The 14,980-nt window shown below is 39.7% G+C and overlaps 2 protein-coding genes across 2 annotated transcripts in view; one reads left to right on the top strand and one right to left on the bottom strand.

The window, feature by feature from the left end:
* Nucleotides 1–1,031: 1,031 nt before the first annotated feature.
* SATL1 (spermidine/spermine N1-acetyl transferase like 1) lies at nt 1,032–14,755 on the bottom strand. The gene is made up of 6 exons (XM_075132430.1): nt 14,651–14,755; nt 10,187–10,238; nt 8,025–8,105; nt 3,641–3,742; nt 2,667–2,707; nt 1,032–1,202 (listed from the first exon to the last, which is right to left on the bottom strand). The coding sequence occupies exons 1-6, from the start codon at nt 14,753–14,755 to the stop codon at nt 1,032–1,034; spliced, it is 552 nt and encodes a 183-aa protein (XP_074988531.1).
* The window catches only part of LOC125642336 (uncharacterized), a 39,145-nt gene continuing 32,001 nt past the window's right edge, over nt 7,837–14,980 (top strand). Inside the window, exon 1 of the mRNA XM_048863507.2 lies at nt 7,837–9,215. The gene's annotated coding sequence lies outside the window, so the exon portion shown is untranslated. The remainder of the gene's footprint in view (nt 9,216–14,980) is intronic.

Raw genomic sequence — 14,980 nt, 5'->3', positions numbered from 1 at the left:
TTCTTACCCCAGAGGAGCTTTGAGTTCAGTGTATCCTAACTGTGGCCATGTCCTGGGCAGAGTTGCGGGAGGCCTTAGTTGAGGAACTTTTTCATGCTGCTACTTGTTTGAGACAGTACTGGCTGGAGTTGCGTCTGCTGAAGAAGCCTTCGATCGTCAAGTTCCCATAGTGGTCCTTCCTCAGCAGTTTCTAAAAGGTTACCTTCAGGAGGTTTGCTCATCTTAATAGGCTCTTCATGATTATCTTCTCCTCTTGTCACTTTAGCCTAGTCTATCTTAACTTCTCCTTAGTTACTCCTTCCTCCTTGGTAACTGGATCCATTCATCATTCGTTAATGGTAGCACCAGCATCACAAGAAAAAAAGTCTCTCGCCTTGCTCTCTGTGATGTAGCAGCACCAGTATGAAAACCAACCATGAATGCCACAGTGAATGACCAGTTTCAGACAAAGTGACTAGCTTAGATGGTGATCATGTTCTCCAGCTACATTGCTCATTAACAGGGGATGCCTACTTGCACCCCCCAGATGAGGAAGAACTGGGTGAAAAATTCTAATTCTGATTGGCTATTACCTGCCTGAAAGATGAGGACACAATCATTCATCAAACTGATAATGTCACATCATGGAAAAGGTTAGTAACATAAGACTTGTTTTTGTAGCAGGCAGGATCACTTTAACATATACATCTATTTGTTAAAGTGTTACAATGCATACAGTACAGTATCACAAGCTTATTTATATTTAATGTGAGGTGGGGAGATAAAACATGGGGTCTCTTTGAATAGTGTATGTAACAAACCAATGAAAGAAACTTTAGTAAATCTAATAGTACCTAATAGTAATAAAGGCTTCTGGTCATAAAACAGAGAAGTTACATAAACTGGATTAATCTTGTTCAATGAATAACAAACTAGAACTTCAGGGTGTAAGCAGCAGATGTTGTATTGTGCCAAACCAAAAGCAGGACAAACTGATTGCAGATTAAAATCTAATCTCTCACAAATCTTGGAATGGTGAATGGGAACTTCCTTCATTCTCCAGATGCCATTCTGAGAAGATTCTCTTTGTTAAATCTGAAGAGATGCCAGCCCTCTTCAGTGGAAAGGTCTAAAGCTCCACGTCTCATATAGTACTCTATAGATGGCTTGTTCCAAATGACTACAAGGAAATGCATGCAGCTACAGTTTGTTTTGATTGCTATCTGTTGAAAAGTAAACATTCTGTATTACTTGCAAGGCATTATTTTGGGATGCCTTCTCCAATACTAGTTCAGATACTCATCTACAAATAGAAAGAGCAATCTATGAAAAGGGCCAGTGGTACCATTGCAAAAGGCCACTGCACACACAGTAGATGCCAGAGCAGTTCATGTTCTCTAACAAGCTAGTGCCTTTTTGCGCATGTTATAGTGATGAACTCAAGAAAATAGCAACAGTTTGAGCCAAAATTCTCCGCAGAGATGCCTTACCCTCTTTTGTCATCGTGACATTCACAGGACCAACAAGCGAGTAGTCTGCTAGATTAGATCACTCTTAGTTAAACTGAGGGAAAAAAGGCAGTGTAACTAGTCTATGGTCCAATTTCTGCAATACACTAGTATATGGGCTTGGCAGAGGGATTCTCAGGTGGCCAGGGATGGCAACTCCAAGGGTATGTCTACATGACAGCTTGGAGCAAGTCTCCCAGCCAGCACAGGCAGATTGTATTAGAAGGGCTTGTGCTAGTGTGCTAAAAATAGCTGTGTGGATGTTGCAGCACTGGTGAAGGCTCAGGCTAGTTGCTTGAGCTCTCATGGCTAGCCCGTGCCTCCATTGGTGCTGTAACATTCACACACCTATTTTTAACACGCTAGTGCAAGCCCCACTAGCACAAGCATGTGTACCCAAGCTGGGAGGCTTGCTCCTAGTTAGTGTAGGGACATATTCCAACATAAGCCTTGGAGCATATCCACATCTATTACTACAATGGGAAGGCTGCAGCTGCTCTTCTGATTTCCACAGGGGTGCTTAGTTTACCCATTAAACTCTGCCTAGTCTGCTCATTAGACACATATCTAAGACCCCTCTTGTTCTGCAGACCAGGTCATTGGAACACAATAAATGGAGACGCCTTGAAGGGCTTCTTGTATTCCAGCATAATCACACAAGCTCTGCTGCCTACTGGGACCTTTTTACACACTGAGCAGGGGGTAAGATTTTTCCCCTCATTATTTGAAAGTAAGTATGAAGGCCAGAGAAGAATTACTTAGTGTGTTCCTAAAGAGGTACAACAGGGTATATAACAGTGTGAAATTGAGCATAGGGAAACTTAAGCAAAATATCAGAAGGCTTGTCCTAACTGAACTGTGAGAGTCTATTTAGTTAAGGGAAAATCTCCCTGTGGAAGATGTAGAAGTCCTACTGCTTTAAGAGTCCATTTACCACTAGACCAAACAAAAAAATCACTTGATAAAATTTTGCTGAGAACAGACTTGCATTGGCAGGAAAAAAAATCTATATGAAAACAAGTCTACATGTTTGTGTTACATTAATTGATCATATGTAGTAAGCATACTCTACAGTGACTTTGTGAATCAAAATCTTACACTGTCATAGGTCATAAAATGAGGGAGATGACCATTTAAATTATGTAATGTTTGTAAGTCTTTGTTTTAAATGATACATACCTGGCTTAATCTCTTTAAGATTTCCGAGCCAATGCCCAAGCCTATTAAATAGTGCAAACATTAAAAATATCAGTACACACACACAGTTTCATAGCAAGATATATTTTTATGAAATTGTAGTTGGACATTTTAAAATACTTAACTGGAAATTCAAATTAATTTAACTTTTATATTGAAAATAGAATTACTTTTCTAATAAATGTCATTGGAAATGAGCAAATATACATTTTTGTATCATAATTTTATATTTAATATATATAATATAAATATATTGAACTAAGCTATGTGTGTTTTGACTGGATCATAAGGAAATGTTGATTTACAGTGAAGTAGTACTACTTTTAAACTATTGCATAAAATATTTTCATTTGATATTACTTGTACTTCTATAAAATTTTGGAATTTGTTTAAATTTGTTGATTTTTTTCATTTGTGAGTAATTGTGGTATATTTTAGCACCTTCATAAGTACTTGAAATAAAGGGTTAGCATGAGAAATTTTTTAAAAAGTTAATTATTTTATATTTTGTGTCAATATCACTTCTATTGCAGGTCAAGCTCTTAATCCTTTTATTACATTAAATTTAAAGGCATTAAAATTTACTTTTAAACATGATAAGAAATTAAAATATACTTTTTTCACTGACATTAGAAAACAATATTAGCTTCACCTTAAAAGTTTCAAAATTCTGCAACATAATTTCTTTGAAGAGTTCTCAGAATCATGCACAGAATGTATTAATAATAGTATTCAGGTATATTATGTTTCAGAAGACAAAGTCCTCTAACGGTTGGAAACACATTCATGCTTTGTTCCCTTATAAAACTTGCAGGATATTTATTTACAGAACTATATTGCCTAGAGGTATTGAAAGAGAAAGCTGGAAGCTAATTCATACTGAAAGAGTAAACGAGTAATTATTTGTTGTTGTTTTTTTATCAAGAGTGAGGCTTGTTAATGAGCTTGTTTGTTACCTCTATACGGTTCCATGACATAGAAGTCTTCCAGGTAAAGTAACTTGCCGATCCAAGGGTCATATGTAAAGTAATACATAGCATAGCCTACAATGCAACTACCTGAAAAGAAAGAACATAAAAAGTGAAATAACTGGCTAGCTTAAAGAAAAAGAGTACTTGTGGCACCTTAGAGACTAACAAATTTATTTGAGCATAAGTTTTCGTGAGCTACAGCTCACTTCATCGGATGCATTCAGTGGAAAATACAGTGGGGAGATTTATATACATAGAGAACATGAAACAGTGGGTGTTACCATACACACTGTAACAAGAGAGAGTGATCACTTAAGGTGAGCTATTACCAGCAGGAGAGGCGGGGCCGGGGGGTGGAAAAACCTTTTGTAGTGATAATCAAGGTGGGCCATTTCCAGCAGCTGACAAGAACTTCTGAGGAACAGTGGGGAGGGAATAAACATGGGGAAATCGTTTTACTTTGTGTAATGACCCATCCACTCCCAGTCTCTATTCAAGCCTAAGTTAATTGTATCCAGTTTGCAAATTAATTCCAATTCAGCAGTCTCTAGTTGGAGTCTGTTTTTGAAGTTTTTTTGTTGAAGAATTGCAACTTTTAGGTCTGTAATCGAGTGACCAAAGAGATTGAAGTGTTCTCCAACTGGTTTTTGAATGTTTATAACTCTTGACGTCTGATTTGTGTCCATTTATTCTTTTACATAGAGACTATCCAGTTTGGCCAATGTACATGGCAGAGGGGCATTGCTGGCACATGATGGCATATATCACATTGGTAGATGTGCAGGTGAACGAGCCTCTGATAGTGTGGCTGATGTGATTAGGCCCTATGATGGCGTCCCCTGAATAGATATGTGGACACAGTTGGCAACGGGCTTTGTTGCAAAGATAGGTTCCTGGGTTAGTGGTTCTGTTGTGTGGTTGCTGGTGAGTATTTGCTTCAGGAACACACACTTTGCTTCTCTACAAAAGAAAAAGGACACTAAACTCTCTAAACTATTACATGCCACAAGGGGCCACAACAGTGGTTCCCTTAACCCACCCAGCAATATTGTTAATCTATCCAACTATACTCTTAGCCCAGCAGAAGAATCTGTCCCATCTCAGGGCCTCGCCTTCTGCCCCTCCACCCCGACGAACATGATACAGTTCTGTGGTGACCTGGAATCCTATTTTCGACGCCTCCGACTCAAAGAATATTTCCAACACACCTCTGAACAACATACTAACCCACAGAGAGCTTCCTACCAAGACTACAAAAAGGGGGATTCGGGGTGGTCTCCTCCCGAAGGTCGAAACAACAGACTGGACTTCTACATAGAGTGCTTCCGCTGATGTGCACGGGCTGAAATTGTGGAAAAGCGGCATCACTTTCCCCATAACTTCAGCCGTGCAGAACATAATGCCATCCACAGTCTCAGAAACAACTCTGACATCTTAATCAAAAAGGCTGACAAAGGAGGTGCTGTCGTCATCATGAATAGGTCGGAATATGAACAAGAGGCTGCTAGGCAGCTCTCCAACACCACTTTCTACAAGCCATTACCCTCTGATCCCACTGAGGGTTACCAAAAGAAACCACACCATTTGCTCAGGAAACTCCCTGAAAAGCACAAGAACAAATCCGCACAGACACACCCCTGGAACCCCGACCTGGGGTATTCTATCTGCTACCCAAGATCCATAAACCTGGAAATCCTGGACGCCCCATCATCTCAGGCATTGGCACCCTGACAGCAGGATTATCTGGCTATCTAGACTCCCTTTTCAGGCCCTACGCTACCAGCACTCCCAGCTACCTTTGAGACACCATTGACTTCCTGAGGAAAGTACAATCCATCAGTGATCTTCCTGAAAACACCATCCTGGCCACTATGGATGTAGAAGCCCTCTACACCAACACACAAAGATGGACTACAAGCCGTCAGGAACAGTATCCCCGATAATGTCACGGCAAACCTGGTGGCTGGACTTTGTCCTCACCCATAACTTTTTCACATTTGGGGACAATGTATACCTTCAAATCAGCGGCACTGCTATTGGTACCCGCATGGCACCACAGTATGCCAACATTTTTATGGCTGACTTAGAACAACGCTTCCTCAGCTCTCGTCCCCTAATACCCCTACTCTACTTGCGCTACATTGATGACATCTTCATCATCTGGACCCATGGAAAAGAACCCTTTGAGGAATTCCACCATGATTTCAACAGTTTCCATCCCACCATCAACCTCAGCCTGGAGCAGTCCACACAAGAGATCCACTTCCTGCACACTACGGTGCTAACAAGCGATGGTCACATAAACACCACCCTATACCGGAAACCTACTGACCGCTATTCCTACCTACATGCCTCCAGCTTTCACCCTGACCACACCACACAATCCATTGTCTGCAGCCAAGCTCTACGATACAACCGCATTTGCTCCAACCCCTCAGACAGAGACAAACACCTACAAGATCTCTATCAAGCATTCTTACAACTACAGTACCCACCTGCTGAAGTGAAGAAACAGATTGACAAAGCCAGAAGAGTACCCAGAGGTCACCTACTACAGGACAGGCCCAACAAAGAAAATAACAGAACGCCACTAGCCATCACCTTCAGCCCCCAACTAAAACCTCTCCAATGCATCATCAAGGATCTACAATCTATCCTGAAGGATGACCCATCACTCTCACAGATCTTGGGAGACAGGCCAGTCCTTGCTTACAGACAGCCCCCCAACCTGAAGCAAATACTCACCAGCAACCACACAACAGAACCACTAACCCAGGAACCTATCTTTGCAACAAAGCCCGTTGCCAACTGTGTCCACATATCTATTCAGGGGACGCCATCATAGGGCCTAATCACATCAGCCACACTATCAGAGGCTCGTTCACCTGCACATCTACCAATGTGATATATGCCATCATGTGCCAGCAATGCCCCTCTGCCATGTACATTGGTCAAACTGGACAGTCTTTACGTAAAAGAATAAATGGACACAAATCAGACGTTAAGAATTATAACATTCAAAAACCAGTTGGAGAACACTTCAATCTCTTTGGTCACTTGATTACAGACCTAAAAGTTGCAATTCTTCAACAAAAAAACTTCAAAAACAGACTCCAACTAGAGACTGCTGAATTGGAATTAATTTGCAAACTGGATACAATTAACTTAGGTTTGAATAGAGACTGGGAGTGGATGGGTCATTACACAAAGTAAAACGATTTTCCCATGTTTATTCCCTCCCCACTCCACTCCCCACTGTTCCTCAGAAGTTCTTGTCAGCTGCTGGAAATGGCCCACCTTGATTATCACTACAAAAGTTTTTCCCCCCCCTGCTCTCCTGCTGGTAATAGCTCACCTTAAGTGATCACTCTCTCTTGTTACAGTGTGTATGGTAACACCCACTGTTTCATGTTCTCTATGTATATAAATCTCCCCACTGTATTTTCCACTGAATGCATCCGTTGAAGTGAGCTGTAGCTCATGAAAGTTTTTGCTCCAATAAGTTTTAGTCTCTAAGGTGCCACAAGTACTCCTTTTCTTTTTGCGAATACAGACTAACATGGCTGCTGCTCTGAAACCTGGCTAGCTTATGTAAAGTATATCAATACAATTCTTTATAGCTATCCTTCAACCTTTTAAAGGAAACTTTTGATATAAACTCTGAAAATCCCTGCATACTGAATCATGTTAAAATGCAACAAACATAGATTTCAGACCAAACAAGCACCACAAAGCCATTATTTGTTTTAATAGTATCGAAAGGCATGCACTCCAAACTGCAGGATTTTTTAAAAGTCTTGGGTATTTTTCACGCAAAAGGCACTTCTAAAATCTGAGATACTAGGAAGGAAACCTCAGATACTTACTGATACTAAGGTGTAATCAAGAAGGCAGAATGTATTATCAAAGGTAATGGAGGTACTGGGCGAAGGGGTTCTTCATAAGGAACAGGTTTCAGATTAAATTCATTTGCCTTACTAACAATACTCTAATCTCTATTACCATTTGATCACATCCACAGAATTAGTACCACTAACTGGCACTCTTGTCAATCTCTAAAGACCAACAAAGTGGAATGTGGATTGTGGATGAACATCACATCACCAGTGTGCCTCAGCTATGACCGGCGGGGAACACCTTTTAGATAGAGAAGATAATTCAGTCTCTGTTCATTCATCCATTGATGGCAGTGAACTTTTTATTAAAATATCTAGAAGAAAAATCCATGAAGTTCCCTTGCTGTGGTCAGCTAAGGGTCCATAGGCAGCCTCAGCTGTCTCAGTATTGTTATCCCTTATGTCACTCTTTGTGTAATCAGGGATTGCTAGAGGTAATCAATTGATAAATATTTAAAACATGTTTAGCTTACTTCCTGTTTTTCCCTCCTTTGGCACTTCTGCTATTAGACAGTGGTAGAAAGGATGTTCTCCAAAGCCATCTTCAAGCAAATCTAAAATTAAAATTAAAACCTGTAAGTTAATGGCAGGCTTACCACATTAAAAAAAAATAGTAAATAAGAATATTTGTAAAGTAGCTTTCCATCTGAGGGAGTACTTGGAAATAGTTACTGCTGGCTGTACAATTACAGTCCATCAGCCTTTTCCGGAAAAATGCATGGAGTGTTCAAAAGGGGTAGCTTGGAATAAGAGAAGAAAGAAATAGGTATGGTAGGGTGAGAATAAAAGCTATTTAGGAGCATGAGTCAATTAATGCACTAGATTGTATTTGTAAAAATCTTTAATAAAAAAGCATAAAGCTAAAGAAAAATTTAAGGTTATGAAATGGAAAATGTTCAAACATCAATATTTGGGGTGGGAAGTACTAAAATGTGTCTGCTCTTGGACTATCAAAACATACATATGAGAAACTATAATTTACAGCTGAGCTGGCCCTTCCATGAGGCCTGATCCAAAACCTATTGAAGGCAATAGGATTCTTTCTGTTGACTTCAGTGAACTTTGGATCAGGCCCACGATGAGCAGTTCCAATTCTGCTGCAACAGTGCTTCAAAGAAACATTAAAGGGTCATGGTTTGGGGTAGTTTGTTTAGAGCAGTAAAGTGTTAAATATAAAAACTCAATTTTTGCACTTCACTTTTGACCTGGAACTGGAGCTTTAAAAGTAGTTTGACTATTTCACCTACTGTTTCAGTTAGCAACTAAGTTGGAAGATATTTTCCTAAACTAGTGTTAACAATCCTGCAACCCTTGCTCATATGAGTACTCCTGCTTACTTCAGTAGAACTCCTCACATAAGTAATGGCTACAAGATCAGGACCCTAGTTTGCTGTCCTCTCCTTTAATCAAGGCCAGAAATAACTAGGCTGAGGCAGATGAAGAAATGCCATTTGTCACATAACATAAAACTTAAATTTCTGTGTTTTAAAAGTTAGCATTCAATTTTTATTTCCAGTTCTCTCGGTACAAATTCAGTATGGAACCAGACAGGGGAAACAAAGCCAATTGCAAAAAGAAAAGTACATGGAAGGGATAAAATACTTTACACTTATGCAGCACTTTTAAGAATCTTGCAGCTGAAGATCTTGCAGCTTTTAAATGAGGTAAGTGTTTTTCTCCATTAACAGATGAGGAGACAGACTGTGTGACTCTAAGGCTATGTCTACAGTAGAGAGCTTACAGTGGCACAGCTGTATCGATGCAGCTGCACTGCTGTAAGATTTCTCATGTAGCCGCTCTATGCCCACGGGAGAGAGCTCTCCCGTTGACATAATTAACCCACCCCCAATGAGTGGCGGTAGCTATGTCAGCGGAAGAAACTCTCCTAGCGACGTAGCGCTGTGCACACTTGGGCTTATGTCAGCGTAACTTATGTCGCTCAAGTAGGGTGGAATATTAACACCCCTGTGTGACATAAGTTTTGCCAACATAGGTATTAGTGTAGACATAGCCTAAGTGTAACTGCAAGTAGCAGTAAGCTAATGGCAGAGATGGGAATAGAACTCAGTTTTTCTGTCTGTCCTAACTACTGTAACACTTTGCCTCCAACAGCAATATTCATCATAATCTTTCAGAAATATACAGTACATAGTTGTTTTATATACAGTCAAACTTCAGAATTACGTACACGTTGGGAATGGAGGTTGTTTGTAACTCTGAAATGTTCATAACTCTGAACAAAATGTTATGGTGGTTCTTTCAAAAGTTCACAACTGAACTTTGACTTACTACAGCTTTGAAACTTTACTATGGAGAAGAAAAAAATGCAGCTAAATCTTAATTTGAATTGAAACAAGCACAAAAACAGTTTCCTTACCCTGACAAATCTTTTTTTAAACTTTCCCTTTATTTTTTTTTTAGTAGTTTACGTTTAACCCAGTACTGTTGGCTTTTCGTTTGTTTTTTTTTTGAGGGGGGGGGGGGTTTCTCTGCTGCTGCCTTATTGTGTACTTCTAATTCCAAATGAGGTGTGTGATTGACCGGTCAGTTCGTAACTCTAGTGTTCGTAACTCTGATGTTCTACTGTATAATGTATGGGTTTCCATAGGTGTTTTTATTTAGAGTATAATCTTACCTTTTTCTGTTAGTTTTACTGCATTTGGCATATTTTCATATGCGGCTAGTTCCTGTCAGATGAACAAATTGGAGTTTGAGGTTTCATCAATAGTTGCAGTCTTTATAGAATACTATGCAAAATATTAATGTTTAGGCTACACTTGGATTTCGATGCAAAATGCTACCTTAGGCCCCAATCCTGCCATGAGCTCTGCAAATGAGGTAGGCAGAAACTATTGTTCTATATCTGCTATGTTCTAATTCACTATGGAAATGAAAAAAACTGCAGCATATGTGTTATCCTGTAAACTGAGCACAATCTGACCATAATAATACTTTTACACTTACATAGCACCATTTTATCAGAATAGTAAAGCACTTTTTATTATTAAAGGATGTCAGCTTGAAATCTAGTCAGCTTTAAAAAGAGAAGCAGTTTCATGGAGTACCCCATCCCAAATCCCCCTTCCAATTTTTGTGATTTTACAATTCCATTTTTATTTTTTTGTTAAACAGAATCTCCCTTGTTTGAAAGACATAAACAAACAGGAGAACTACATATAAGAAATAGTGATACTGACTATACACTACCTGGGAAAATAAAGAAAATATTTTTCTTTAGTTTGTTTTATAGTAACTTTAGGTGTCACTTGTACGGCATGTAGGTGGTAAAAACTTTGTGACTTTTTTTAACTTGATGATGTCCCTTTGACTAATGATGTTTCACAACACTTGTGAGACAGGTAAATGGAAGGAGAGAGTAGTTACATCCAAGACTTCAACAGTCTTGAAGTAAGTTGGATAGAAACACAATACAGGGGTCCCAGTTATCACTAGCAGTTGAGCAGATTAGTGGAACTTTTTGTTTGTTGTTAGAAAGAACATTCCTAAGTATTTTGTGAAGGATGTAGCATGCTGTCTTATCACATCAGCAGAACTCTATAGATGATGATGATGAAAAATTGCTGCTGTTAAGCCTGGCTCAGTATTTTCCAGAAACCTGCTGCCATATTAGTGAAAATTAACTCCAAAAGATGGCAGTATTTTAGCTACCCCTGCAGAAGACCTGAATTTCAGAACTGATTAGGAAACTCTCCTCTTGGACCATTGAGGAATGAACACTTTGTAAAGGTGGCAAACTTTTATCTGTGGGAAGGATTGCTGTATCACTTGCGCTGACTTCATAAGTCTGATTACTGTTCCAACAGGTGTAGAAGCATATTAGCTTAGCCTACAAGTATCTGGGCTTTTTTCTTGCATAGAGGAATGTTATATCATTCCTTTGCATGTTAACCTTACTAGCCCTTCATTGTTTTGTGGGTACGTGATGTAATATCCACCCTGGCTTGCAGGTGAGATGCAGTCAAAAACTAGAAAGGGAAGATAGGGAATAAATACAAAAAGTTAAAATGGCAACTGGAGGACTCAGTTGGGAACAAGATCAGGTTTTTTTTTTTCCCTAGATGTAAGTCTTAGACACATCACCTCTGAAGAAGAGGATGTCTTTAAAGGCCTGATAGGAGAGAGAAATATGAATAGTAAGGGCCATATTGTGCCTGTAAGCCATTGGCCACATTGTGGGGATTGTACTTGGGCTATCGTGCAGTGGTTGTCACTGTGCGAATTCTACCTAACTCCTTCTGTGTCTAAGGAGTATCACACACTGAAGTTGAAGTTACTCTGGTCTTTGAAATGGGATAGTATATGCTTTTGCACTCACAGTGGGTCAACTCAACTGGCAGGAAGGGACAGGGACATGGTTGTGTCCCCACCTCAGCTCTTCCCACAGTGGCCAATTCTATCCACAATAACTGTGACTAGCCCTTCCAGAGGGGCACAAAGAGGGTGGGGATATTGCAGGCTCTCATTTCTTAATGCACCAGTCAGGACCTGCCACAATCTTAAAGTGAAACTCATCACTCCATGCCCAAAGCCAGAGTATTAGTACTACTAATTATTTATCAGCCAAAATGTGTTAGGAACTTTACATATGAGGAAGAAGACAAGGTCTGTCCCAAATAGTTTACAATCTAGTGAGAAAATGTGCAACTGAGGGATGGGAAATGGTATGAAACAAGAAGAAAGATGGTTGTGTTTGAAGCTAACCAGGACTCTTGTTAGTGCCCCTTTTGCCCTTCCTTTTTTCCCTTTTTTTTTTTAATGTTTCTGTCAGAAGAACACCATAGCTTTCAACATGTTGAAAGGACTTTTAAAGAGGTCTGTGAAGAGAGTGCAGGCATTTCCGACCAGATATGGGAGGTAATTGCAGGTATCATGGAGTAAGGCACAGAGAAGGAAATGAAGGGCAGTTTGTTGTGCAGCATAGGTAGAATAACCATGTTCAGGAGTGATCAAAAAGAAAGGGGAACAGAGAAGTAGTCAGGGGAACATATTTTTTGTGGGCATTGGGTATTTTATTTGAGAAATATTTTTATGGCATTGGTAAACCTGTATAGATTTTATAAATATATATAAAGCACAGATCTTAAGAAGGGCAGTTAAAAAAAATCAAACTCTGAATTAAATTGAGTACATTGTGCAGTCTTGTAAAGAAGATCAGTGCAGAAGGTGAATAACAAGCTTTTTAGGGGGAGCTTTTTTAGGTGTAGGATTGAGGACATGGAATCTGTCATCACCTCCAGCACATGGGCAAGACTCAGAGCTGCAGTGCAATCTGTTGGCACCTGGTAATTGGTCCTATCTACTGGTCCACATAAGTGTGGATCCAAGAGACCCGCCCAAACCCCAGGCTGCTTCTCTGTTCTGGTATGTTTAGAGTTGTCATGGAGCCCATCTGCATGGTATACAGCAGACAGAGAAGGACTCCTCTGAGTCGCTTTGCCTTCACACACTCGGTTAACATGGGACACTGACAGCACAGAGGGGCTGGTATAGGCCATCCGCGAAGAAGTGAATTCCATCCTAAGGGCTTTATCCAGTCTGCATTTTAAAATGCCAAGTGATGAGGTTTCTATTACTCTCCTTGGGAGACTAACAACTCATGAATCTCACATATGTAACCTTTGATGTATGTGTTCATAATTAGTAATTTAAAAATGAGGAATAAAATCAAAGTGAATTCTTTAAGGTTCAAGCCTCCAGGGTGGTTACAGAAAATATAATTTAAGGGCAGACTGTGAATGGCACAATGAGTGATAAAATTAAAAACTTTATTTAATATAAAATAGTTAAGCAAACAGGCATTACGTTATAACCCTGCAATGCATTTATACTCGTATTCTAAAATGAATTGATGCATTTAGGGTGATTAGTTCCTAAACGAGGCATAATCCTTTCTGTAACCTTGATGGAGGATGGTCACCTCTAATATAAAAATAGTGTGCTATCCTTTTCATAATCAACTATAATAATGGCACTTAATTAATTAACATTAAATCCACCTTTTACCATATCTGTATTTCCACTACTATAATTAAATATTTTCTACTTTCTCATTGGCTAGTTAACATGAAGCATTGTTTTAATTAATATTTGCGTAAATACCATACCCATAACTAACAATATAGATTGCATTGTTCAAAACATTAACAATTTATCTAAAATACTTGTAAAAACCAGTTGGAACCAAAATACATTTACAGCATGACCTAGGTTTAGGCCATAACTTATCTCTAGCTTGCTTTTCTAAATTGTCTCACTTTACTTCACGTTACTCGTATTTTACCAGGCCTTGCCAAGCTATCATCAAGTGTATTTTTAGGAAATAGATTTTTCGGCCAACTTACATTTCAACAAATTTCTATATCAACATAAGCGAACATCATCTCTATAGTCTACCTGTCAGGGAAAACTGAATTTCTTCCCATTCTTTATCATAATTGATTACAGTATTTGTACAGAGCCAACAGTCTGCTAGGTGTTTAGAGATGAGGCCCCTATCTCAGAGTTTACAGTGTAAAGATATAGCATAGTAATCATTGTAAGGGGCCGGATGTAATGAAAAGCAGTATGAGTGAATGGGTGAAGTTTAGCATAGGGCTGTATGTCTTGGTAGCTCCATGATTATAGTTTGATTTTTTTTTCCCAGTCTCATTAACAGGTCACTTATCTTGTAGGGAGGATTATGGTTTATGGTCTTTTGGAAGAAATGAAAGGAGCTGAAGGCAGAGAGGATTAAAGCATGGCAGACCAGGATCGGGAGGGTACAGCTTGGAGGAAGGATGGGAAACAGGACCGAGAGAAAGACATGAAGGGGGCAGGTGGTCATGTGGTTTGGATGGAGTGAAAAGGGAAAATGGATTGGGGGAACAAAAAGACAGGGTATCAGAGAGGATAGGCAAGAGTTACGTCTACACCTCATGCTTCTACTTCTAATTGTCTGAGACATCTATCTAATTTATCTTATGTACCATTATCCACCAGCACATTAACACAAGTAGCTAATAAACATGCTCACTGGGGTTTACGCCTAGCACAGGAAATAGTAGTAAGCTTTAAAAAGGAAACTTGGAAAGACACTGACTGAGGGAAAGATGCCTGCACACTTCTGTCCCTCTCTTACTTTGATGAGGCGCAGGATTTCAGGACAGTCCCGGGGCTCTGCCGGGCGGATTCGGAAACAGCTCATGACGCCAGCGCCAAGGCCAGACCTGTGGAAAGCAGGAGGCAGAGAATTGATTACTTCCCAGGAGGGAGATGGAACACTGCTGGGCCGCTGTTTGGGAGATATTCCTCCTCATTCACCATTTCAAAAAGCACTTTGGGACAGGGAAGAAACAAAAATGTTTCTTCCTCCTCCTCTTTCTTTCCTTCACTAAAGTGGTAATTTAGCCTCCACTCCTTGCTCTGCCTT

This window comes from Caretta caretta, chromosome 9, assembly GCF_965140235.1.
Source record: "Caretta caretta isolate rCarCar2 chromosome 9, rCarCar1.hap1, whole genome shotgun sequence".
In the NCBI taxonomy this organism is placed as follows: Eukaryota; Metazoa; Chordata; order Testudines; family Cheloniidae; genus Caretta; species Caretta caretta.
This window is presented reverse-complemented; position numbering and strand designations above follow the sequence as displayed.

Excerpts from the sequence above, each read along its gene's own strand:
- SATL1 (XM_075132430.1), bottom strand. The coding sequence starts at position 14,755 with ATGAGCTGTTTCCGAATCCGCCCGGCAGAGCCCCGGGACTGTCCTGAA. Across the intron at positions 8,106-10,186 it reads AGTAAAACTAACAGAAAAAG|ATTTGCTTGAAGATGGCTTT; the intron begins GTAAGATTATAC and ends TTTTAATTTTAG. Across the intron at positions 1,203-2,666 it reads TCTTAAAGAGATTAAGCCAG|ATAGCAATCAAAACAAACTG; the intron begins GTATGTATCATT and ends ACTTTTCAACAG.